At 35.2% G+C, this 27245-nt stretch overlaps 1 protein-coding gene across 2 annotated transcripts in view; it reads right to left on the bottom strand.

The window, feature by feature from the left end:
- Window positions 1-1656: 1656 nt before the first annotated feature.
- The window catches only part of DYNC2I1 (dynein 2 intermediate chain 1), a 34160-nt gene continuing 8571 nt past the window's right edge, over window positions 1657-27245 (bottom strand). For both annotated transcript variants that reach the window (XM_061349416.1, XM_061349426.1), the window contains exons 2-24: window positions 25957-26010; window positions 24007-24439; window positions 23627-23676; window positions 22708-23034; window positions 20990-21045; window positions 19826-19883; window positions 18445-18522; window positions 17762-17954; window positions 16004-16106; window positions 14977-15106; window positions 14336-14447; window positions 13890-13984; window positions 13460-13589; window positions 12447-12619; window positions 11618-11780; window positions 8845-8958; window positions 7747-7808; window positions 6644-6695; window positions 4876-4936; window positions 4570-4666; window positions 4163-4294; window positions 2994-3214; window positions 1657-1911 (exon numbers count right to left, since the gene is read on the bottom strand). In XM_061349416.1, the coding sequence (XP_061205400.1) occupies window positions 1740-1911; window positions 2994-3214; window positions 4163-4294; window positions 4570-4666; window positions 4876-4936; window positions 6644-6695; window positions 7747-7808; window positions 8845-8958; window positions 11618-11780; window positions 12447-12619; window positions 13460-13589; window positions 13890-13984; window positions 14336-14447; window positions 14977-15106; window positions 16004-16106; window positions 17762-17954; window positions 18445-18522; window positions 19826-19883; window positions 20990-21045; window positions 22708-23034; window positions 23627-23676; window positions 24007-24439; window positions 25957-26010 (3066 nt within the window). In that variant the 3' untranslated portion in view covers window positions 1657-1739. The remainder of the gene's footprint in view (window positions 1912-2993; window positions 3215-4162; window positions 4295-4569; window positions 4667-4875; window positions 4937-6643; window positions 6696-7746; window positions 7809-8844; window positions 8959-11617; window positions 11781-12446; window positions 12620-13459; window positions 13590-13889; window positions 13985-14335; window positions 14448-14976; window positions 15107-16003; window positions 16107-17761; window positions 17955-18444; window positions 18523-19825; window positions 19884-20989; window positions 21046-22707; window positions 23035-23626; window positions 23677-24006; window positions 24440-25956; window positions 26011-27245) is intronic.

Here is a 27245-nt window from a genome sequence, read left to right as displayed (position 1 = left end):
CCATATACAGGGTCTCATTACAGGGCCTAAAATACTTGGATTTTGAATTGAAGCACATCTATCAACAGCAGCTCAATCGTAGCAATAGGTATTTCAAGGCAACAAAAGCTACTTCGGAGTGGAGGTGGACACTATTTTTAACATTTCACATACTGGAAAACACCCACAATGCAGAGCACAAGGCAGAAAAAGCCCAACCCTTTGTTTAGAGTTTCCATATACAAAAGTGGGTGCCATAAGAAAATTCAAGATGGCAAGTCTTGAAAGTGATGAAATTATAATAAGAAATTTCTTTCAGAAAACTACTATGATTTAAAGCTTAATTTTGATCTTAAATTGTAGGGAGGCGGTGGTGGAGTGCCTCTCTTTGAAAGAGTGTGGGACTTAGGTTTGCTTTTTTACTACAGGTCTCAGAAGTGATGCTCTGCTACCTTACTGTGAAAAGTACCTGCCATTTCTTCTCTATCTGGATTACTAAAGCTATTCTAATTTAACTTTTAGTGTGCATTACTACCATATAAACCCAATAGTGAAGAAGAGAGACATTTGTGTTTATACCCAGAAAAAACAAAAGTCTATGGTAGACCAGGGAACTAGGATCTGTGTCCCTGACAGTTCATCAGGCTCTCGGGGTTGCAGATACTGCTTCTGAGGTGTACAACAGCTTCACTCCTGAAGCAGTGCCTGTTTATGCAAGACACTCATTTTTTACTGCTGTGACTTGGCACCATCATGTGGCCACTCTGAGTTTGCTCAACTGAAGTAACAATTTACATACAAAAACATTTGCAATGGATTAATTAGAATACACAAATTATTTCAGTCTGGTTTAGAAGGAGATCGTACATACCTTAAATATATGTTCACTGAACACAACTGTCCCGTCCCCCCCCGAATCTCTGCTCATTTAATCACGATTTTTCTCATGATCCCTAAATCAGAAGCTGTTAGGCCACAAAAGTTTAAGACATTTTCAGCGCTTGGTCTTGGTTCAAACTTTACCATTAGTGTACAAAAGTATCCTATTATAGAAAACTATCCTCTTCCTCACTACAAGAGTTTTGGAAGTAATTTGCAGAATTTAACAGGATAGTATTACACCAGAAATCCCAAAGGATTTAGAATTTCAGTAAATCTCACAAGCATGTTGCTTACAGTAGTTGCATCAAACAGGTAGTGTACATATCAGGAAAACTGGAGTTAATCAGGTATTCCTTTTGCAAAGTTTCAGGTTCAAAATTAGAACTAAAACACCCGTGTGATGCAAATCTGTATTCTGATACATCTGCATAAGGATTTTAGGTAGATATAACAAAGTATTATCAAGTGTTAGTGTGTAGAAGGCCCAGAGGTAGAGATCTCCATATATTCTTGTTGCTTAAACATAGGCACAACCTTATGCTCACCATAAAGTATTTATATCATTTATTTCAGAGCGGAATAATGAGAAACAGTAGTGTAACTTATAGGAATCTATTTTCTGTATTTTTAAAAAAATATATACATCTAGAGTACTTTCAGTAACAAAATACAGTTCATCTGTTTCATTACAATAATGCTAAATTTGGTTGTCGTTTGATAAAACATACTGGTTTACCTGAAATATTGTACTGATACTCTTTAAAATATAAACAAGTTATATACAAATACAAAATAACATTACAAATCTCGTAATTGAGGTTAAAAATAATCTAAATATATTGCAATGATTTGCACACCTAGATACAGGTGTCCTGTTTCTAGAAAGACTGCAGTAAAATCAGATGTAGTTTTTCAGATTCCTCAGGCTGAGGTAATGCCCACTTCTTCTTTACACACTGAATGTCTATCTCTCCAGACTCTTGGGCCAGCACAATGCCTAACAATCCATTTGTTTTTTCTGGTTCTCCCAGCAGAGCCATAGTTACAACACTGAAATAAAAAGAACGGTTTTTAAAGGTGAAATTAACAGAAATTGGTGCTTTCAAACATGGTTTTAGCAGGTTACTTACTGATAACTATGATTCCTTCTGCTTACCACAGTGTAATATTCCTCACTATTTCAACACCCACCACATTCTTTAGCTTTCCACCAGTTGCAATCATTTAATGTAAATATAACAGGCAATTCTTTCCCTGTTCACAGATTCCAGCATCAATTTCTAATCATGACTTAAAAATTATTTCAAGCTTGTAAAAATGAACTATGTTTTATGGTATTTTGCAGTACAGTGCAACAACTTTTCAAATTACATGATTTTCTCCCCAGACTAGCAGCACTTTGGTACAGTTTACAAGGCTACAAGTAAAACCTTTAGTCAGAGGGTTATTCACTAACTTAAGCCTAGGGAAGACAGTCTCCCAGTATGGCTCCCAGCAGGGAGAAAACAGAATCCTCATGACTGTAATCCAGAAATCTTAAACTGCTTTTCTGCATCAGTCTATAGAAGACCCAAGTCTTTACGCTGACTGCAGGAACAATAGAGACTACCCTGATGTTACTCCTGGTGAATACATGCTAGCCAAGAATAGTGCTTACTTTGTGACAATGAACACAATGTATTTCTTTATATTGATAACCATACCAAATATCCACATTTTAAAATGTTGTTCAACATCTTGACTATTTTAGGGGTTGATCCTGATCCAGCAAAGCTGTCTCTGAATTTAAACATTCTCGTGATTTTAGTGGGAACAAAATTTTTCACTCCATATAAACAGCAACTGCTCCATGTACAGACATCTGTTCCAACGGGTATTAGTATAAATAGAAATCAGGTATAGTGTTATTCTTTCTCCTTTATCACTACATAATAAGTAAATAAGGATAAACTAGAACTTTGCTCACTACAGTCTTTTTCACCACCTCTAATAGTTTAAAAAAAAATATATAGTTGGAAAAGCAAATTCTAATGAACATTTAATCTCAAGCAAAAAAAACCCCATTCAGACTCTAATAAAAATGTAGGTGATATTAGCATTTTGTTAAAAAGAGAGTAATATAATGTACTTACTTCTCTGGGATAGCCTGCTTTGCCACAGGCAACAAATCATTTTCTAGAAGATCCCAAATGTAAATATTAGATGACGCATCCAGGACAAAAAACACAGCAGGTCTTGTTAAAGCCCACTGCAGGGCAATTATTGGCTGGCCATTTGTGCTGTCATTCCACTGCATGAGGGGATACTCTGATGTCATTTGGTGTAATCGGATACTTCCATCTGAACAGCCAACCTATATTGTAGTCAAAAAGAAAACTGCAATTTAATTCTTGAAAATTAAATCTAAATCGAAAGACAGGCAGACATCACTGCTTCCAGGTATTTTCTTATAACCTTTGTCTTGCCTATTGTAACATTTACAAGTTTGCTCTAATTCAGGTACAAATGAAACTATTCTATGGAAAAAGAAAATAACTTATTACCCTCAGCCACCTTTACATCCACAATGGTAAGGAAAGTTCTGACAGCAGAGAGGTGACACAATATTTGCAGTGTAGCCAAGCACATTCATTGAATACCTTAGGCAATCACAATGAAATCACACAAATCACGGCAAATTTAGAAAGAAAGCTTTTTAAATGATCTAGTACAAATATATGCAAAGATAAGCAGATGGAAAACCCTACCAAAGCTAGATCCAACTGCCACTGAATCAACTTTCACACAAATAAAAACAGCCAGTGTGCCAATATGAACTGCTGGAGGCATATTCGAACACACCTGACCACAGGGTACACTTCCACCAAGTGTATGCCTGATGTGGGGGAAAAGGAAATCAGGGAATGCCCAGAGCTGTCCAAGAGACCTTTATTTTTCAGCAATACAGATACTTTTGTCACCGAACTGATTATGTCAATAAGAGACATAGGATGAGTGAGAAACAGCTGAGGCTTCATTAACAGCAGAAAACCTGCTTGTAATGCTGAATTTTGGTAAAAAAAAAAAAAAAGAAAGGGCAAGTTATAAAACTGAAGTAAGACTGACATTTGCTTCCATGAAACAGATGGTCCACCTTTTACACAAGCAAAGTTCAAACACCAGGACACAAGACTTGTTGTCACAGATTGGAATTAATGAGGTAACTCGACTATCACATGTAGTTAAAGACACCAAATTAGAAATCCTTCCTCAGCAAGTAATTAAAAAATGAAACTTCCATTATAATAAAACATTTGCATACCAAGAATAGTGGCTTTCCAAAAGGGAAGAAATCAATTGCATTGATGCTTATTGATCTCAGTCCGCTCTCCTTGGGTTTGAATAGCTTTGGAAAAACTTTTAAATCATGTCTTGTACCGTGGCCTACCAGTCCCTGAGAACAACATGAAGAAAGTGAATTAAACAAAGCAAAATCTGCATTATCAGTATTACAAGAAGCTGTTAAATAATTCACAGAGCAGCTACTTAAAAGCTCCTTAACAACTAACAAATATTAATAGCTAGCAGGTTTTAATAACAGTCCCAAAATATAAATTTTATATACAGTCCACTTATAAAATTCCAAGGAAATGGCGTAGGTTCCAAAGGAAAAAAACAAACCAAAACAAAACCAAAAAACAATGAGATGAATTTCAGCAGATTACTCACAACATTTGTTCCAACAATGAAATTATTAGGATTAGAAGACAGAAATTTAATGGTCAGTGTCTGAGGCATTCTCTGGCGCACATCCTTTGGGAAAAGGCTAGGAAAAGTAAAAAAGATTGCATAAATACAGGAAGTTGTCTCTAAAGCTATGTAAGTACACAGATAAACTCTTGATCTAAAATGTCTATGACTAGCTCTAAGAAGCAATGTATACTAAAAAACATCAATTAATTAAAATATTGTTAAACATATCCTACATTAATTCTAAAAGATACACGTGAAATCTAAGTGCCCCTGTTTTCTTACCTGTTATTCAAGTCCATAGTCGAGCTATGAACTAACTTCACTTTTCCTCCAGGAACTAAACCTAAAATTATATAATATAATTATTTAAACTGATTGGAGCACCTTGCATTAAATGCTATCATCAAATCAAAACCCAAACTAATAAATAAAAATATATTTTATAATCATTTAATGTAGATAGAGCTTTTGATATGCAAGAATCTTACATCATTAATAACTACATACTTCAGTTGTAATCTGACAGAAATTAATGAAAGAGGGCAGAAAAAGGGAAACATGATTTGGTTTAGTTTCGTAGTATACATATAACATCCTCTGATATCACTCTATAAAACCTAATCCAATGATGAAAATGCACATTTATGTCACTTTGACCTCTGACAATGAATTCTAGTAATAAGAAACTGTAATGATGCTTTCGTAATGTTACTTGTTAGTAGAGAGTAACACTAATAATTCAAGTCCTTCAAGCACAAGAATTTTTTGAAGGGGAAAAAAAATAAAATAAATAGAGAAAATAAAATAAAAATTGCTGGTGGTAGTAAAACTGTGTCAGCACATGACCATAGCTTTAAAATGTACCTTTCCACAGATGTAATACCCAGCATTTGCAGTTTAATATAGCCAAACATTGAACAAAAGCTTGTAAAATAGAAAACTGATAAAAAATTCTAGTTTATTAGCATTACTTCATTGTTTATATATGTACTTTAAAAATGTATCGGGATTTTAGTCACAGACTTTTCCAGTTAGGTAAGTTTGCCATGAGGATGATCAGGGGAGCCACAAGGATGATCAGGGGACTAGAGCACCTCCCGTACAAAGATAGGCTGAGTAAGTTGGGGCTGTTCAGCCTGGAGAAGAGAAGGCTGCGTGGAGACCTCATTGCAGCCTTCCAGTATCTGAAGGGGGCCTATAGGGATGCTGGGGAGGGACTCTTCATTAGGGACTGTAGTGACAGGACAAGGGGTAATGGCTTAAAACTTAAACAGGGGAAGTTTCGATTGGATATAAGGAAGAAGTTCTTTACTGTGAGGGTGGTGAGGCACTGAAATGGGTTGCTCAGGGAGGCTGTGAATGCTCCATCCCTGGAGGTGTGCAAGGCCAGGTTGGACAGAACCTTGGGTGACATGGTTTAGAGTGAGGTGTCCCTGCCCATGGCGGGGGGGATGGAACTAGATGATCTTAAGGTCCTTTCCAACCCTAACTATTCTATGATTCTATGTAAGTCTGATTTTGTTCAAAGAATTAAAAAATGTGATTTTATTCACTCGCATAACACAAGAAGAACTGAATAGACATCACTCTATTCTTTTCATGGAAACATTTTCTCGCATTAAGTAACTTACCCAAAAGAGAAATCTCAGGACAATTATCAAAATGGAGATACAGGCAATAACAAAAGCATTATAACAGATTTGATTAGAACTAAAGAAAGAACAGGAGGATTAAGGACATAAAATCTCATATTCTTTGAAGAAAAAAAACCAACCAAACAAAAGTGGTCAAGACACAGAAACTTGCTTTGACACTTTACGTGGTTGTCTAGTGGCACTTACCAATACAGAATTAGCAGATGAGATTCAGATCACAGAGAAAATAATTCACCAATAACCCCAAATATGACATATGTCCAATTCAGAACGAATCTTTTCCTTATAAGTTTGGCCTTCATTTAAACTATTTTTTCCCATCACTGACTCTTCCTCTCTTCTAACTTCATAATAAACTCAAACACTTTATTCTACTTACAATGTAAAGTACTCACCTAAATCAGTTTGTGAACCAGCTAAATCCACTTTTTGTAACTCGACAACTACCTGAAAAGTCAGTATTTCACATTATATAAGCAATAAATATTTCCCAGATTTCAAAGTTTTTAACTTTTATAATTAAGTATGACATAAATCTGAAGGAGCACTTAGATAGGCAGGTCTAACACTGCAATGATTACAGGTAGATTCTTTACTCCCTATCAATGTCTACAATGCTACAAATAGTTTCAAATGCCTGCTGGCAGTTCCCTGATGGAAAACAGAATATGGGAGACTACATTCTAATCACTACTTGGCATCTTATGTGGTTTGGCTGGTCATGAAAAAAAAACCCTAAACCCCCAAATAAGGAACTGTAACACACTTCCTATGCTTTTCATGGGACATAAAGGGTGGATCATTTGGCCTGAATCTGTTGCTACTGAAGTTACTTAAGAGTTTTAAGGGATTTAACTAGTGATACAGAGGGGAAATACTTCTGTCCCCTTATTATTCACCAAGCCATTCAGTTCCTCCAGCAAGATCAATTCAGATGCAAACAACAGATTCAGCAGCTGGGCCAGAGCTGCACTGGAAGATGACTGGAAACTTCTGATAGAAAGAAGAGTTGTGAGGTCAGTAATTAACAGCACCAGACCTAGTGCTTACCTGAGCATTATATTATAGGCAGGGTAATCTTACCCACAGATTTTCATGTTTTGACTCTGGAATATTTATTTTATATAAATTATGAATGTCATTTCTCACACACATTCAGTACAGCCTCTGACACCACTATGATTCAAATAACAAAGTGGGTGTGTGAAAGAGGACCAAGGTGCTCTTATGCAATTAATATGTAATTAATATGTGAACCTATTCCTATGAAGCAGAACTACTCATTGCCTGTTGTCATGAATTTGTGTACCTGTTAATAGTTTTGCTTAAGGACAGTATCATGGCATTAGGAAGTCAGGTCAAAAATTTTGAGGCCTGTATTGGTGCACTTTTCAGGGAGGAAATTCTCATCACAAATCCTGTATTTGGGTTGCTATACTAGAAATATTTTATTATTCCAACAGAAGATACTCTCTCTTTTCATACATATATTGCTTACCCATATATTGAGGATTCCATTTTCATCCATTGAAGCTACCTGAAATGGAGGCTCTGACATTTCTATGGAAAGAACAGTAACAATATATATACATATACTGACCTTCATCCTGAACGATATCAAAGGTTCTGAAACATCTCCTAGGTTAATACATTCTCTGAAATGCCTATGATCCTCTCAGATGTATAAAAAGGAAGAGTGTCCTAATTTTACAGAAGAAGAAATTAATAAATTAAACTTTCTTTACTGAGAGGGTGGTCAAACACTGGAACAGGCTTCCTAGAGAGGTGGTCAATGCCCCAAGCCTGTCAGTGTTTAACAGACATTTGGATAATAACTCTTAACAACACACTTTAAGTTTTGGTCAGCCCTCAAATGGTCAGGCAGTTGTACTAGATGAACATTATAGGTCCCTTCCAACTGAAATATTCTATTCCATGTATCTATCTATCCTAGTATGTTAGTTTGTTCTACCAGAAAGGCAGGTGATCTCTGCATTTTTAAAAATGTCAGGTTTCTGCATGGACTTTGGAACAGAACATAGAGCACAATAGATGAAATCCTGCAAAACCTGCAATATACAGCATATTTCTTTGGAATGCCACAGACTTCAAAGTGAAAATCAGCAATGGAAGTAATAATGTCTCCTCTAGCACACTGCCTGAGAATTTGAGGGGCATAAGAATTTCTTTTCAAAGGTTGGTCATAAAAAAATTAGGGAAAAGGCTTTTTTAGTGCTTCCAGATATAAGAAGTTGCTTTGCTGATATAGATAGGGTTTTTTCAGACATAAAAGCCCCAAGACTTCTCTAAAGGAAGTTTTTTGATTGATAACTTGTTTTATCAATAAAGAATAAAATACTATGTTGAAAACAGATATTCTAACAACCACGTACTCACATCTGACATGAAGCTGCACTGAATGAACATTACATAAAAATGAGAGCAGAAAATAAACATGAATGTTGTATTCAACTGATACTACAGACAACTGAAGAGTCAAAATAGAATTATAAACTGGATTTTGGCTGTATTTGTTTCCCTCGATACCTGCAGAAAGACTTGGATGTACTGATGCTTTGAAAACCAGCTTACATACCATCCTGGTAAGAGAGGCTTGAGAGTCCATAATTCTGATCAGTGCAGAATGAGGCTGAGACAGGTTCCATTGCTATTATAGGAGAGGTGTGGTTTACTGAGTTTAGAATGGCATCTGTAATTAAGGATAATGAAAGTTAAACACAGTATTATTTCCAACAAAACCAAAACCCTGATCACTTTTCAGCTTATGAGAGAATGATTATAACGAAAGAACAGCAAATAATAAGAATTACATTTACAAAGCCCCAAACATGAAAAGAATTATGCCAATTTCAAGCTCTATAAACAGAGGTAAAAATAAATCACTTATTACTAAAGAAAAGATAAAATTGAAGAAAAAATTCACTCTTAAGAGAAAGTACCTACCCTGAATCAAACAACTTACCAAGGAAAGAATATATTTAATCTTTAATAACATTTTTTAATGTATTATGTGGAGCAATTTCAATGTGCATTCTTTGTCAGATACTCTTGATCTCCAGACTTGCACTGTGCAGTGAACTTAATCCCATTTAAGACTAAAAGCATAAAGCTTCCTAAGTATACAGCATTAAAACCTGCTTGATTATATATGCAACTGCATGAAACTGTATACACACATTTGACTACTTGCCCATTGTGCAACACAAGACCAAGCATCCTTTGTCTGCTAAAAAATTTAAAAGTCTAAACAGCTAACTAGTGTTTACTTTTACATGGCTACTGCAATTAGATACACTTGAGAACAAAACACGATTTTTTGCACGTGTGTGGTAGATTTTTAAAGAAACATAATCATATCTCAGTGCAAGTTAAATGGTAGCACCTGCACATAAGAAAAAGAAAAATACATAAAGGACTTATTTTGCAGTAATGAAATTATTTTCAAAAATATGGCTAGGCTTTATTTGCCACTCTAGGATACAATAAAGCACCGAGAAAAACAGGACCAATTTCTAATTAAGACTGAGACAAATGCTGGTCTGTACACCTCAATCTCTCAACATACAACTATGCACAATGAAAACATCAGTAAGCTTAATGACTTGCTCCTCTATTTAACTGCGATGACAAACATTGGTAATAGGTATAAAAATCCATTAATTCCCATCAGATTCATAAAACTATAAGAATCTCATACACCAACTAAAATGCACGGTGAAGTACTTCAGATTGCATCTTCCAGTATGTCAGTTATATGCCCTAAATAAACTTCTGTAACTTTTGAATTCATTGCCCATGGATTATAAGAAAATTTACAAAAGTCTGTTACTTTGATCACACATTCAATGACCAGAGTGTAGAAAAAGAGAAATACAATGACAAGAAAATGTCAAAGTATGAAAGGAGGTCACCCACAACGGCTTTTGAAAAGTAAACTTTCTTCTGGCTTCCCAATATGTACACAACACTAACTTGGGTTCTATCTAAACAATGCAACAAATTAATTCCACATTACTTTCTGTTGCTGTGCTTCTCTGCCATTAAGAATGTGGAAAGAGCGCACTATAGCTGCCAACTGGCCCCAGTGCTAGAGATTATGTTCATGTGACAAGATGGATGGCAGAAAACTTTATGTCCAGGCTTTGCTCCAACATGGTACTCATACTTTAAATAACTGGTATTTTTCCTAAGATCCAATCTAAACCTCCCCTGGTGCACCTTGATGCCATTTCCTCTTGCCCTAATCACTTATTACTTTGGAGAAAAGACCAATACTCACCTTGCTACAACCTCGTTTTAGGTAGTTATAGAGAGTGATAAGGTCTCCCTTCAGCCTCCTTTCCTCCAGGCTAAACAACCCCAGTTCCCTCAGCCATTCTTCATAAGCAGCACTTTGTGCTCTAAACCATTCATCAGCTTTGTTGCTCTTCTTTGGACATGCCCCATCGCCTCGAAGTTTTTCATGCCGTAAGGGGCCCAAAACTGAACACAGTATTCAAGGTGCAGCCTCATCAGTGCTGAGTACAGGGGGACAATCCTTTTCCTAGTCCTGCTGGCCACATTATTTCTGATGCAAGCCAGATGCTGTTGGCTTTCTGCCAGCTGTTGACCAGCAACCCCAGGTCCTTTTCCACCAAGCAGCTTTCCAGCCACTCTCCCCCAAGCCTGTAGAATTGCATGGGGTTGTTGTGACCCAAGACAGGACCCAGCACTCAGCCTTGGTGAACCTCATACCACTGGCCACAGCCCATCAATCCAGCCTGTCCAGATCCCACTGCAGAGCCTTCCTACCCTCCAGCAGATCAACAATACCACCCAGCCTGGTGTCACCTGCAAACGTATTGACTGCAAGTTTACGCTTGCAGTGTACACTTGGATACTTGCCTTGCATGCAACCTTACAGAAACATCAAGGATTAGGTGACAATTTGCACAACTGTAAATTGCAACCTTTAAGTGACATTAAAAAACCTCACATTTGATTTTTTAAAATACATCTTAATTGTGTGTTTTTATGTATATAAAGAAATGTAGGTTATATTAAGGAAGATAACATCATGAAAATTGACTAAGCTAATGATTTTAGATGAGGTAGTAGTTGAGTAGTTCATTTTAATATTACAATGGTCCTTAGGTACTACATCTGGTCCACATCTGTTCTTACTGTGTGATGCATATTGAGCTAGATTACATTTCTTTAAAGCAATTACTGATTGGCAATTTTTACTACACTAAATATTATTTCTGAACTGTCTGAACTTGGTTACTAAGAAAGAGTGTTCTTAGCAGTTAGCAGTGGAATTGTTTCACTGCCCACAAAATGACTAATCAGAATGCATAGATACTAACCAGTGGAAAACGTTGGAACTCTAAATGTCCAGTCAGTTTCATTGATCGTGATATGAGGATGCATTCTTGAGTGTTCACGGAGATCCCACACCAACAGTGAACCATCTACTGTTCCAGCAAAAACTAATGTTGTTTTATTGGGACTAAAGCAGCAACATATCACCTGGTAAGCAGAAAACACACTCATGGTTGATAGTATGATAAAGGCCAATGACTTGATAAGCCCAAAATGTTTGTTCTTCCTAGGCATGCAAATCCAGAAAAGACAGGTTACATGCATTTACAGCAGAAGGACAACTTATTTAAAAGGGAAGAAGGATACAAGACTTTCAGTAGGCGATCCTTTCAAAGACAATTGTTGTGTAATCTGAATCTAACTGCCACAAAGCTGAAAAGTGTGATTCAGCTGTACGACAGTGATGGGTAGAGAGAAGTTTTGACAAAATCTAAACCAGTGTTTTACTTCTGATCACTCTTTAACCATGAAATTAAGTCACAATTCAGAAAAAAACCAACAAACAAACCTCAAAAAAACAGAAAAAAAAACAAACTTCAAACAAACAGAAAACCCCACAACCCCACACCAAAACCAACCAATCAAACAAAAGATATACCATGACCATCACTACATTCTAGTGCTGGAGCACAAGAAGGATTTAGAATAGTGTTTTCCTCACTGAGCTCAAATGTTTCTCAAAAATGTTTCTCAAAAGATGATACATCCATCAGCAAAACAAGAAAACAAAAAACCAAAATACATACCTGATACAAACATAAATACATATGTTATTTATTCTATGGGCAAATATACAATGTTATTAAAACATACCTCTGAGTCACATATTAAAATGCTCTGAGGACTGGAGGGCTGCCAGATGTTCCAAACACATATAATGCTCTTTCTTTCCAGTAAACCAACACCTGGCTTTTTGGGTAAACCATGAACAGAAAGTAGTGTCTGCCTCTGAACTTGAGACACATACAGACAGGATATATTTCGGCCTAAACAATAAAAAAAAAAAACAACTCAAGAAAGCAAAGCAATAAATAAAAAACTGCAGATAAAAACCAAACATTTAGCTGCTATAGTAACAACTGAAGCAGCAAAGACGTAACTATGAAGAATATTTCTATTAACAGTGGGTTGCTTTAGACACTATACAAGAAAAAGGAGGGATGAGAGAGGGAATAAAAAAAAATTAGAAGCAGAAAGTAAAAAAGGAAGAGAGTGAGAAAGTCTGATCTGACGTCAGTATATATACTCAAAATAAAGCTAAGTCTCAAACAGGAAACAGCACAGGCCAAGCTTTTTCTGGTTCATCTTATGTGCTCATGTTAAAATACATATGGGTTTGTGTTATAATAGGTCCTCCTAACATAATTACAGATGCTCCATTTTTCATTTTAAGTTTTACATAAAATTCTACTGCTTATATGGGGAAGATACAACTGGAATTCAAAAAGATCAGGCCATATTCTCCCTGTTCAATAACCTGGCTTTATTTGCAGCTTTGGCCTTGCTGTCAGCATAAAGAGACTAAACAAATAATACCACTTGGGTGGCTCCTCAAAAGGGGCAAGAATTACCTCCAGGGCACCCCTGTATCATGCTAAGTGCTTGCTATATTTCTGGTCTCACAGCAGCTGGGGTGCTCTGATGTTCCCTACGTGACACAAATCTGCACAGAGCTACAGCAAGATTAGTGCAATTAAAAGTGGACTTTACCTCATTTATGTATCCTGTGCTGTTTGCACTTCTGTCATGACAAACAGCATGGTACTTTGCATAAGTAAGAAGAGTTCACACTGTATACTAGAAGGTGTAGAATAAAGTTTCCTTACCATGGAGGAACGGCTGGTTAGTATTTAACTGGAAACAGCTATCACTAATAGACAGACTGGTTTGTCGAGATCTTAGTTTCCACCTGGGTTGTGTTGCAACTTGATCTTCCTCTAGCAAAACAGCAATCACCTTTCAAACATAATTACATTTACAGAAATAAAAGGGTCATCTTATCTTTCAGCTTTGTCACTTGTAGCTTTCTAAATTATGTGGATTAATTTAAAAAAACCTTTATCAATTCTCTTACAGCTTACAGAATAGAAGTTATACAGATCTGGTTCAATCTCTTTGCAGAGAGATAAATCTCCCCGATAAGGAGTATTATTTATGTAATTTATTTAAATTAGTCAGAACGAGTACTGTAAGTGATCTATCACACTATATACTTATGCATACAACTCATAAGGGATATTAAGTATGTAAGCGTACCTGGCAAGCAGACCGGAGGAAATTTCCTAATCTTTGTGAATCAACTTCTGGTGTCAGAGCCCCATTCACTGACATATCCTGGCTGTTTATGGGACCTAGGAAAAAAAAACAACCCAAAAGCTTCAAAAGGAAATCAATTAAGGAAACCATATGAACAATGTCATTTGCAAGCAAGAGGAGACTGGAATGAATCAACTTCTCTTCAGCAGAAATAACAATACTGAAGAACAAGATCTGCTGGGGAATCGTATCTCCTGCCAACACAAAAAAGCAATCCAGAAGGAAGAAAATGTTTCTACCACTCACTCTCCACCCCCTCCAGAAGGGGATTAAAAAATGCCTATAGCAGTTTGCTATCAATGCACATAAACTTTGACAATTAATGGGTACAAAAGAGAAAGTTTACATGCATATTCATAAATTCGTAAGATTAAAATGTACTTCACCTCCAGATACAAGGGCACTTTCTCCTGGATGTTGTGTCCATTTCTCCAATGTCTCAACTTCCTCAGTCTGGATGTCTCTCTCAAGATTGTCCTCATTACACTGAACATATGCCTTAAGTAGAGACATAAAGCGATCAATATATGGTTGACACAGATAAGAACGACAGCACATAACTGAATAGAACGTAAAGTACTTTTAAAATGGATGTGCTCAACCTCTTCTAAAATTATTTCTAAATTCAGTCCTAAACACACTGACACATTGTCACTATTCTGTGCATGCAAATTTTACCACATTTCCCACAACAGTGCTAGACCTACTAAAAAAATTCAGAGTGTCTTCAATGATGCATAAACACTAAACCCAGCATACTTGGGGTAATGAGCCACAGACATACAGAAAGCCCTTTAGAAAATGGGGAAGAAACATGAGAGTTGCCTTCTAACACAAAAAGGAAATGGCCAAAAGTTTCTATAGAATTGCTTTATGGTAATTAAGGCTTAGAGATGAAAAAAAAAAAAAATCATTGATTTATGACTTTTCTGTCCTATTCATAACTTTCTTTGATAAGGAAAATTATTTTCCAGAACAAGAATCAGCACTTTCAGGATTTAAATACTACTATATATTTGTTACCTACCTGCTTAGTGTTCATTTTACCAAAATTCCTGATATACATGTCATACTCATTTACAGGAGGCAAATCCAGTAAAGAATAACTCATTGAGAAGTCCAGATCAATTAGTGGGAGAAGTTCTGAACTCCGTTTTCTTTAGAATGAATTATGAAAGAGAAACACAAAAATGGTTAAGATCAAGTATTTGATATTCCAAAAGAAAAACAACCTGATTTTGTACAGCAGAGATCTCACAATACACTTGTCTATACAAACTGAAGCTGTACCAAAATTTATTGACAGATAAAAATGTACCAACAGAAATACATTTAACATCGTTATGAATTCTTATTTAATCTCCCTTATGTGAACATTATCCACTGATGTGCAGCCATAACGCAGTGGAATCTGGCATTGTCAATAAAATTTAATATTCTTGGTTTATGTGTCCAGTTGATGTAATAAAAAACTGGAGCTATATAGTGTTTTAGATAAATCTGGAGCTCCTGGCAAGTTCTGCAAGAATGAAGCATCAATTTTTTTTCTTTAATACAGAGCTGTCTTAGAGGTCTCAAATCTATATCAACTTTAGATCAGTAATAACATGTTTTTACACCAAGTGGTATTATCCCTAAAAAGGAACATGTTATTTTGGGAACAGTATGTGCCATACAGAGACTTGATTATTTCAAGAAATTACAGTTCTGCAGAGCCCTGAGAGCAGCTAAAAGGCTTGTTCTTTGGTACTCTAAGTCAGTATTTAATTAAGTAACTGAAGAATCATACAAAGAAATGACAATCCTGGCAGCTCATTCTATACCAAAATGGTTCAGAAAAGCAGTTATATAGGTAAATTTCTGCTATTAAATGACATGTAGCAAAGTCCATAAATTATATTTACTCAAGAGCTAATTACTGTTAGCTTACAAAATAATATTTGTCTCTAAAATCCTCAATTTCATAAACTTCACATATTTCAAATACAATGAAAAAAATTACATCTCTCACAGTGAGTTACCATTTTGTGTGGATTAATTTAAAATACACTTACTTCTGCTTATTAGCCATACTTCGGCTACTTTGTCGTTGGTTTGCCATTTGAAAATCCATGAATAATCCACAAAAAGAGTTTCTGACAGAAGGGTTTTGCCTTTCTGTGATATTTTAAAACATTGTTAGTATTATAATTCACACTTCACAATGCACTGAAATATAAAGCAATAAGTTTAAAAAGCAACAGATTTATTATGACACAGCTACTAAAAGTTATTAGTTTGCACAACACACAACATGCTCTAGCACAGCTATTAGTACAATAGGCTTTTTCAGCAATGGGACAGCATTTTTCCCTTATTATGGTCCTTTACCAATCAATGAAAAATTACTGACCACTGTAATTTTTATTTTAGAGGAGTATGATGCAGAAAGTGCCTCTTTCTTTCTCCTGCCATTAGGAGTTCTCTCGTTCCCTTGTGTGCAGTAGAATGCTCTCTGGCCAATTCTAAAAATCATAACAAATTCACACAGACTACACCATATGCATGCTATATCTCTAAATAAGAATTCATCATTACAGCTAGCAGAGAACGTCATCAACAGAAGCTTAACTGATACCCTTGCATGAATAAGCAAAACATTGAAAACTGATGCTTTAGAAGCCATGGTTAATGTAACAACTACAATATCTGATGTCACATCGATTTTTCTCCCTTTCCTGGCTCTCATCTGGCAGCTAATTTACCTTAATATCCAACTTTCAGGCAGGACCAACGGTGTTTCACTGCCTCAGGGGAAGACCGCCTTTTTTAATAATACTTGTGAAATGCTTTTAAACTTCTAAAAATCATTACCAACATGATCAACAGCCTTTTTAACCGTAGAGGATCAAAACTTATCAAAAAGAGAGTGCTGTGTAATTTACGATGAAGCACTATGTGTTACAATTCAGAATTTAAAAATCTAACTCTATATTAGAATTCCATCCTGTTTATTAGATCTATACCATTAATGGAATTATTTTATTGATTCCGCTCTGTTTATTAGAAGAAACAGTAATAATTGCATGAATCTTCTGCAAGAAGAAATTCGTATTACAGTATACTAGTTCTGACTTGCAACGAACACTTAACCAAAAATCTGTGGATACCACAAAGACTTAAAGAAACTCCATGCTATCCTCCTGTGATTGTACAAACTTCATACGAACTAGAGTAAGAAGTTGTTTAAGATTCTTTTGAATAATAATTCTCTACTGCCATTCACATGAGTGGAGAGTGAAAAGCAGAACCACAACTGTATTTGTTAAATAAGTAGATCTGGAACTCACAGGGATCAAACCAACTGAATACAAGACAACAATTCCATAGTTACATTTCAGGAAAAACACCCTGCATTTTAAAACTGCTATAGAAATATATATTTCAGTAATATCGGTATTTTTCTCACCCTCCCACCCAGAGAAGTTTTAAGAGAGAAAGGTAAATTAATATCACAGGAAGCCCCAAACTGTTCTAGCACTCCTCCAGTTTTCAAAATCCAGACTCTCATATCCTCCCGTTACCTAAATTAAGACCTACTAAATGTCAGTCTGTAAATTTTTATACTTCACATTTTAAATGATTAGTAATGCCTCTGAATCATTCTTTAGCAATATGAAAGTTACAGTACTTACCCATAAACCTAAGTGACTCATCTAGAGGACCAGATTTCTGCCTTCAGGCAGACTTCTAGAAAAAGTAGCCTGTTTACTCTTATGTTGTATGTGTTACTCATACATTTAATAAAAATAGACTGGTGTCTAATCACATACCCACGACTGGTTCCTTTTTTTCATTTTCAATTTCCTTTGCCAGTGAAGTACAAATTCTATCGTTTTCTGCATTAATTGCTCTTTGAATTTCTTCAATTTCTGATGTTCTAGAAAACTGAATCTCTCGCAAATTTTCTTCTTCACCTCTTTCTTCACTTTTGTCTTCATCATCACAAAAATCCTCTTCATAATCCTTTAAAAGTAACAGGACTTTCAATAACTAATAAACATGGACTATAGATGTATTTCTCACAATCTATTTTAGAAATTGTAAAATGCTGTCAACATAAAAGTAAAATTCTCATACAGATGGCAATAAATCCTCCAAGTGAAAGGCATTTTAAAATAACTCACAGGAAGAAAATGGCATGTCTTAATTGAACACTAATTTTAAAAACAGAAGACATTCCCATAGCATTGTTCTTCAGTACCTGAAATAGATCCCTTTTTCTTTTTCTTTTGTGAAGACTTCAACTCAAAAGAAGTTGGTTCTGATGAAATTTAAGCAAATATATAGCAGAATTTCTACGTAACATTTTAGTTACCTATTACTTACTGTCACCAGAAAATGAGTACGTAAAAAACATGTATCGTTCTGTAATTTTTCTTTCTGTGAATAAAGTTAATCACTATTTTGATATTTTAGGATTACTTCAAGAACACAATTGTATGCTTTTACTTACTTCAAAATCATCTTCATAATCTGCTGAAAAATTATCAAATGCCATGTCTGAATTATAGATGTGTGTATCTTTAATTGCCTAAATAAGAAAAATTAAACTGTTAAATAATTTTAGGGAAAAAAAACGTTTATCTGCCAAATCTTAGCATAAAGATAAGTAAATAGTTGTTATTCTGAAATATTTCTACATTTTCAAGCAAGCATATAACAAATTCTGTTTAGAAATATAAATAAAAGTGTATAAAGAAGTTATAAATACCGACTTAATAACAGGAAGACAAGACAGGACTCAACCTTATCCTGGGAAGACCAGTTGTTTTTCCAACAATACTTTTGCTGGGAAAGACTTAGGAACTGCTGTGCTGCCTATAATTCCAATATTGTACAGCATGGCTTGCATAGGTCAGCAAAATTAAGTCAGTGAAGAGACAATGTGCTTTCTATAAGCTCATTAGGGGAAGAAAACCCTACAAAAGTACTCTAAGGTAAATATTAGCACTAAAGCCAAAATAATGTAAATTGAAAATTAGAAAAAAAAAGAAAAGGAAGATAAATACTTCTGGCATGAAACCAACCAGGTGTTAATAGCATAGTTTTGAAAAATATATGACTGAAAGATATGGAAGATATATGGCTGCCCATAACATGAGACTATGGAAAGGGGTGTCTTCATTAGGTACTACTACATTTTCCTAAATAGGGACCATAATCCTACAACATTCCAAAACAGAATTTGGATTCTGGAGGATGGATACAAACATTTAAAAATAAACAAAATATTTTAAAACCTTTTATAGTAAAGTTGGGCTGTTTCTGCACAGACTGGACCAAATAAAGCCAAGTCCATTCAGCTTACACTTCAGACTTGCTAAAAACTTGGTTGTGTTTGCACCTGTTCTTTTAAACATATATATATATTTATAAATACATAAAAAATATATATAAATACTTTTCCCTTTCTTACAGCAACTATTTTAAGAGATATGTATGAAATACATTGCTAACCACATTGTACTTGGCTTGCACTACATATTATTTGCCTGTTAGCTGTTTATAGAAAGAGATTATATACTTGAGATACGTGTAGACGTATTATATGTCTAAAATCTTCCCATTTACTGAAAAGTATTTTTTCTTGCATAAAAGACACTATACATAGAAATAGATATATAGATATGCAATTGAATAGATGGCTACCCACAATTTATACAGAATAAATCAATTTTCTAATGCTGCATCCAGAAGGAGAGGTTCGGAGATACCTAAAGACCAATATATATAAACCTGATCTTTGAATGCCTTTATATTGAAATACATACTGTTATTGTTATTAATCCTAGGAAAAACACAACATGCAAAGATCCAAAATCAAACTATTTCACCTCTTGTCCTGTGTCATCTTCCTCTTTTTCAGTGAGTTTTCCTTTATCCTCCACAGTCCTGTTGAAAAAGCGAAAATAAATTTTATTAGTTAACTCTGAAGAAAGCACTAGTTTTGGGGGGGGGGGCAGGCCGGGGGATTGTTTGCCTTAGAAAAAGTCTTTTTTCCTGAAAAGAAAAAAAGTTGGAAATTTCCAATAAACTGAAATATTTCTACAAATACTTTTATAGATCTCTATTTATGATATAAAATTATATTGAAATGGCCAAGTGATTAATCCTCTCAGAATTTCACAAAACCTTGTCCAAATTTAATGCCTGTAATTGCATCAAAACAGAAGAAAAGTAAGGAGGATAAAAACATATTAAACCCATACATGTATTAGTTGTATTGATACCTGCAGCAAACTGGAGAAGATCAGACTGGTGTCATGTGATCTGAACCTATAAATCACAGACTGACATTCAAACACTGTCATTCAGGGGTTTTATTTATGAGGACAATACAATCAGGGAGCAGGAGAAAACCAACCACCAGCTCTGCTCCTTAACAGTCTATTTGATTATTTTACAAGTAGAGTATTGGACTTTTAGAATGTACTTAGAAATACAATCCTGACATTTCACTGATCCTACCAAGGATAACCTTGGCCTACCCCTTCACATACAACAGTAAACTTGCTACATATAACGTTTTAGATAACATCCAGAGTAGTAATTACTATTCTGTAGTTACGAAGTAGTAACTTTGTGTAGAGATTAAAAAAAAGAGAGTTCTATGCAGTTCATCATGAGCCTTCTATGTGTCCACATGACTGCATAGTAAATCTCTGGGCAATATAATACAGCATTTCTGTTTCCCACACTAAAAACCCAGATTAAGACATATGCAGTTTGCAAGGATTAAAAATATCGCTTGCTATCCTAGAGTACGGGGCGGGGGGGGAAAGAAACCCCAAAACAAAACCAGCATATAAATACAAACACTTTTACAAACCACAGATTTTTTCTTTTTAATTGCTACTCTGCTGGGCAAAAGGCCTATGAAAATGCATTCTATTTACCCTAGATATCAGAGATCAAGAATTCATGCTTATTGTTTTGGTAGCGACTGACTCTTAGTGGATACCATACAGTGTATTTTTATTTTTAATATCTGAATTTACCTTACATGCTGATGGCTCTTTTCTTCTCGAATCCTCTCTTTTTTGTATTCACTATTCTGTAAAAGAAGTCACAATAGTCACGTGTCAGAAATGATGGGAGAAAATAAGTCTATGAACTCGTATTAGCAGTAGTGATATTAAACAGTAAGAAAGGTTAATAATGAATTATTTCAATGACATGGTATTTTTTTTTTATCAGTCATTGCCTGTAAGACATTTTGTGTTTGAACTAATGTCACAAAGATCACCTCCTTAGAGATACGGTAAGCAAAGAAAATAAACACCCATAAAAAGAAATGCTATATAAAGAATATGAGCTTCTCCTGAAATCTTGAAATACCTGGGATTGAAGTTTGGCTGCATCCTCTTCTGCAATGTATTTCAGGAAAGAAACAAGAAGGGATCTTGAGTCTTCTACTATGCTTAACAAAACTTTATAAGGCTGTACCAGAGTAAATTCCATCTTCTATAGGACACTTTCACATTAGTGTATTAGTAACAATGGTTAAAAAATGATTTGGGCTCAAATTGCTAGCCCAGAGCACTTTCCTGAATAAACCCTACATGTGACTAGAAAAACTGATAGGGACCAAGGGCTGACCTCAGTAGGCTGTGGCCAGCCTGTCTCAAAGAATGAGATTTTAACAGTATGGACTGCAACAATTCACACCAGGGACAAACAGTCTCAGGCACTTTTAAGCCCCAGTATAGGGACCTTACTCTTACATTCTGTATTATGGAGGTTTTCCTAAGTTTGGAAACGTATTCAACAGGTTGTTAAAGATAAAGGTGGTTTTCTCTGTCCATGAGCATCAGAAAAAGAGAAACATAACTCTTGAGACAGAAGCATCAGTATCAGTCATATGCTATAACAGCTACTTGAGTAGATTTCCAAGGAAGTCAAGCCTTGAGCAAGCTTGATAGACTTCTGAACTCCGCTGCAGAATGTCAGTTATAGGAATCACTTTTGGTGGGCACATACACTGAAGATGCCCACTATTTTTACTAGAAAATATCTTTCTGAACTTTTCTTCAAGAAGCTTGTACATCTTCACTCTTTAGGCAGCAGAGAGACTAACCTAAACTCTATGAATGCTTCTATGTTCCATAAAACTTACCTGACCTTAAGTTACAGATTACTGTATACTTCCCTCATTCTTGTAGAATGAGTACTTGTATTATAAAAAAGTCAAAAAATGTCAAAGGTTGATTAAGTCAGTAAGATATAGCACCATGCTCTGTGCTAGAAACATTAAAGATACTTTATAGCTTCTGAAGTAGAGGCAAAACCCATAAATAGAAGGTATCTATACTCACGTGCCTACCTGTGAGTTGGATAACCATGCTCCATTTCTAGGTAACATCAAATAGCTCCTATTAAAAGCATACTGGTTTCCTATAAAGGCATCCAATATATTTAATGGACCTCCAGCCTAATCTCTTCACCTCAAAGTGTTAGTAAAAATTTCAAAAGTCATAGTAATAAAGAATGTTATGAATAAAAGATGTTTCTAACATATAGACAAGTTTCTAGTGAAAATTTCATAGAGGAATCAGCTAACGATTAAGATATTTAAAGGCAGATGTAGTATTTTAATTTACCACTCTACCTTCAAATTTCAGAAAATGCTGACTTTATTATTCAACTTGTCAATGATAATATATCAACAATTAAAGTAAGCTATAAGATAATGTTTTAAAGTCTTAACAATACTAACCCCAAGATTGTGCTTCTTTCTTTCATTTTCTCTACTTTTTACTTTCTCACTAGCTTCTGCAGGTTGCCCTTCTCTGTCTCCATGGGAAGATCTGTCCTTAGATCTCTTTGATTTATGTTTTTCTTTCTCTTCTATTCCATAATGTTTATGACTTCTCTCTTTTGAAAGCCTCTCTTTTCCTGGCCTAACAGAATGGTCTTTTTTTTCTCCATGTCTTCTTTCTCGCTCCTTATCCAACTCTTGATCTTTCTGTAACTTGTGTACATGTTCACCTTCTTCAAATTTGTACGCTAAAAATTTGTCAACACTCTTTTTGGTATCATTATGCTGGAAAGAGAAAAATAACATCAAAGAGTTAGATCTCCAAGACTGTTTTATCTTCACAAATCTATCCATTTTTGACCACTAGAATGACAGCTTTTTAAGTATCTACACTTTCTTCCACATGTATCTTCCAGACACTATTTCTTTTTAATCTACTATGGCAAGTTTCAAATTATTTTATCACTTGAGAGATTCTGATATTTATTGTGGGACATCATGTACTTTGCTACGAAATTCTTTGGATTATGTATTCTTCAGACAAAAATTTATTTGTCTATTTGGTGGTCTAACATAAAATAGGATGTATACTTGCCAATACACTTGCAATAAAAGCATAAATAGCAGATGGGAAATTATGAAAAAGCTGTACAAAAATAAAGCACTGTCGCTATGCACATTAAAAAAAAATAAAATTCAGTATGTCCTTAAAATAAAATGGCTCAGATATATTTTGTTGTGTGTTTCATACACTTCTTGTGAGGACCTTACTATCTATGCATCTGATTTCTTAGGAACTAGTCTGATTCTGTTGCTTCAATTTTACAATTTTATCTTCTTCCATTATGAAACACTTCATTCCATTCCCTTCCTTTACCTTCTTTTCTGTATGTCTTCTTTCCTGCTCTTCACTTGTTTTCTCTTTCTCTAGAAAACAGATGTATAGATTAATTTAAAAGTTATATTACACTCAAAGTCCGTATATAATTAACTCTAGCTTGGAGAGAATAGTATTTCAGTGACATACTTTTCCTTATACCTAAAAGCTTTCTAATAAACCCTTAATGTACTATTGAAATTCTCTCTCCAATGTTGGTTACTTCTACGTTACCACAAGATTCCACAAAGAGATACATTTCAATAGGTACTCACAACTGCCTGTCTTTATCCTCTCTGTACAGATGGTGTATGTCTTCAGAGTATTTCTATCCAAGTACTGAATATTTCAAAGTACAAAAGAAACCCAATGCAACTTACCCAAACGATGCCTGCTTTCTCTTCTTCTGTGATGTTCTTTATCTCTTCCTTCAGATGACTTCAGATTATTTTGTGTATCTATTTGCTTTACCTCATGTCTTCTATGCTTTTTTTCTTGTTCCCTATTGCTCTCCCTATCTTTATCTTTTGGAAAACTGTACCTTTCTTTCTCCAGACTTGACTCGTGAAGTTTATCTTTGTACCTCACTTGGTCTCCTTCCCCCTGGCGCTCCTTCCGCTTCTCTCTCTCTCTCATTTTATCCCTGTCTCTTTCACCAGATTTTAATCTCTCTCTCTCTCTTGTTCTTTCCTTGCTCTTCCCTCTGTCTTTGCGTTCATGTTTATGAGTGTCTATGTCATAAACATGCTTCTCTTTTTGCAGTTTCTTTTCTCTGTGCTTTTGGTCTTCGTTTTGACTATCTGATTGTAATGCCTGAAATAAACCAAACAAAATTAAAATGCATTATTTACAATTCAGCCATCTATTTTTATATGGTATATTCATGTGGAAAAAAAACCCCACTAGATTGCTGACTGTGAATTTCATTTCCCAAACGGTAATGCTGATGTATTTCTAAGCTTACTTTGTAAAATTACTAACATTATGTCTGTACTTATTGTAAAAAGTACTAATAAATGAAACAAATAATAAGCTGCATTTTCAACGTATTTGAAAATAATTTGGTAAAAAAAAGAAAATTTATGGCAGAACTATGCATTCCTTTTAGAGCTAGATTGAAAAATTAACTAAGCACCTTAAAGCTGTTACCTCACGTGGACAGGAACTGTGCCATTTTACAAAATATGCTACAGATATAATAATGATAAGTAACTGGGCATCCTGCAGCTGCCTTTAAAGTAGCTTCACTTTTACTTGAACAGAAAGCAGCATATAAAAACTGCTTAAAAACTTAAAAAAGTTTTTGACCTAGATCCCTTGAGGATGCAACTATTGTTAAATTTTTCTGAAGTCATAAGATTGTATTTTAACCTTCCTGAAGCAAGTAGCACAACTCTCAGTGATTTCACTGCACCCACGATTTCTGCTATTTACTCAATGCAGAACAAACAGAACTTGCTTGCATTACAGTTGATTCATAAAGTGAATTAAACTTTATCCATCTGTTTCACAGAAATTAAAGTCCAACCACACCACTTCTGTTGGAACTAAAGCATTTCAACTCAAATTCGTTTGCTTTACCTCACATGGAAGTAGTGGAAATGTTACTGAATGTCTAAAAAATACAAAATAATACTGTAGCACTGACACTAAAATAATGGGGAGCTTTGAAATATAATGGATAGAAAGCTAGGATCTGCACGAGATCTGCGCAAGACATAGAAAATAAGATGCATACTGGAAAACAGCTTTTAAAAATACATAGCACAAAACTGAGATGAGTATCAGTGACGTAACTTGACTGGAGCCTGAATGCCTATTTGACCAGTTAAAATAGTTAACCAGTTCATGAGAAACATGATAGGTGACAACAAATACAATATATAATATACACGTATGAAAGTGAGTGAGCATATAAAGCAGAAATTTAACTTGGATTTGGAATGGCCAGCAAATCAGACTCCATTGTGTGCTGTGTGATTACTGTAACAATGGCATTTTTTCCATTTACCTAATTAAGAAATCTGTAATCTTATATGACTTGTGTAGCTAGAAACAGCTGAATGGGCCAACCTCTGGCATAGAAATGTTCCAGAACAGTTGTGGAAAGGCAATTAGCAGCTGCACTTTAAAGATCTGTGCTGTTTGTATTCAGTGATGCAGATTTAAAGTATCTGGAGTACCAAAAAGCCTTAAAGAGGTAGTACAGATCCCACAAGGCAAAGTGGCTAGTAGAAAAAGCAGCCAACCCTCTGTATCTAGACCGTCAATAAATTCTGGAGCTTTAGGGTAGCTTAACACCAAAACTAGTAGAAACCAAATAAAATTACCCTAAGATGTTTCCTAAGTTCTTCTGATTTCCAGGTATCTTCTTTGGTTCTTCTCTAGAACAGAAAAGACAGCAAAAGCCTGAGTAATCAATCTGCAGATTGAAGTAAATCATTTAACAATTAGTAGGTTTTCAAAGGCAAGGATTAAGGTACATATGGCAAGTGCCAGTGAATCCTGTAACTTGCAGCATTAATTTTGTTTAGCCACAATGTATATAGTTACAGCATATCTGATCTGACTAGATCTGGAAGAGGCCTGAAGCTCTGACCTCTACTGGGTTATCCAACTCTGCACACACAGAGTAACCAATATGGAGGTCAGTGCCTATGGTAGATAACAGTGCAGCCCTTCAAGAAAGACCTAAAATTGATCTTCCAATGCTTAACCAAATGGATAACACAGTCAGTCCACTTCTGGAAAATAATCAATATATTCATGTCATTAGTCTATCTCCTGCTATATTAGATCTAACTTCAAAGTCCTGGTGAGGAACTTTCTTCAGTGAGGTTTTAATATCTCTGAGGTTGGAGGTTTTCCAGGCAACCTGGTTCTTGGGTTTAACCACACTCAACTGAAAATGTTTTCCTTATACCAAGTCATGATTTCCCTTGCTGGGGCCACTATATTCCATTCTCTCACTGTCCATCCTGGAGAAGAAATTGGCTCCATCTTTTCCACAGATCCTATTTAGATATTTAAACACAGTAATTAGACCCCCGCTCAGTTTTCTGAACAGCAACTTAGCCTACTTCCAGATTTAGGCTGTTTTTTTAAACCACTCTGGGTTTAAGGTAAATCATCCACCTGAGAGCATGAGAAGCTAATCAGCTGATGACATGTTTACCGAATTCAAAAAGTGCTATAAAAACCTTTAAGAATCTGTACCTTAAACTAAACAATAAGTATGTTGTCTTATGAAGTATAACAGGAGACCTTGCTACTTCACATAAAACTCTTCAAGAGAGTTCAACAGGGACTTCCTTCATTCACAACCTAGAAAGACTGGAGGTTTTCAGAACTTTATGTTCAGAATTAAGAGCTGTTAACTGAAACAGAAAAACAGTAAGAGAAATTTCTGTAGTTTTAAGGCTAAAGTATTTTTAACATATAATCTTTATCTTACTTTCAGTACTAGCTGCCCATTTGAAAGTCCTCAAATATGTAAGCAGCACAAGTGATAGACTTAATAGAAAAGAAACAGTAAAATGAGGTTTTATCACAGCGTGGCTGTTAGTATAACTGCCTCCGAGTCTTTGGCAGCCTTATACCAATGCACCTGAAAACTTTG

This window comes from Neopsephotus bourkii, unplaced genomic scaffold (assembly GCF_033783945.1).
Source record: "Neopsephotus bourkii isolate Nb327-2 ecotype Australia unplaced genomic scaffold, CSIRO-AGI_Nbou_v1 NB_53, whole genome shotgun sequence".
Lineage (NCBI taxonomy): Eukaryota > Metazoa > Chordata > Aves > Psittaciformes > Psittacidae > Neopsephotus > Neopsephotus bourkii.
Note: the sequence above shows the minus strand (reverse complement) of the source record. Positions and strands in the feature narration are given on the sequence as shown.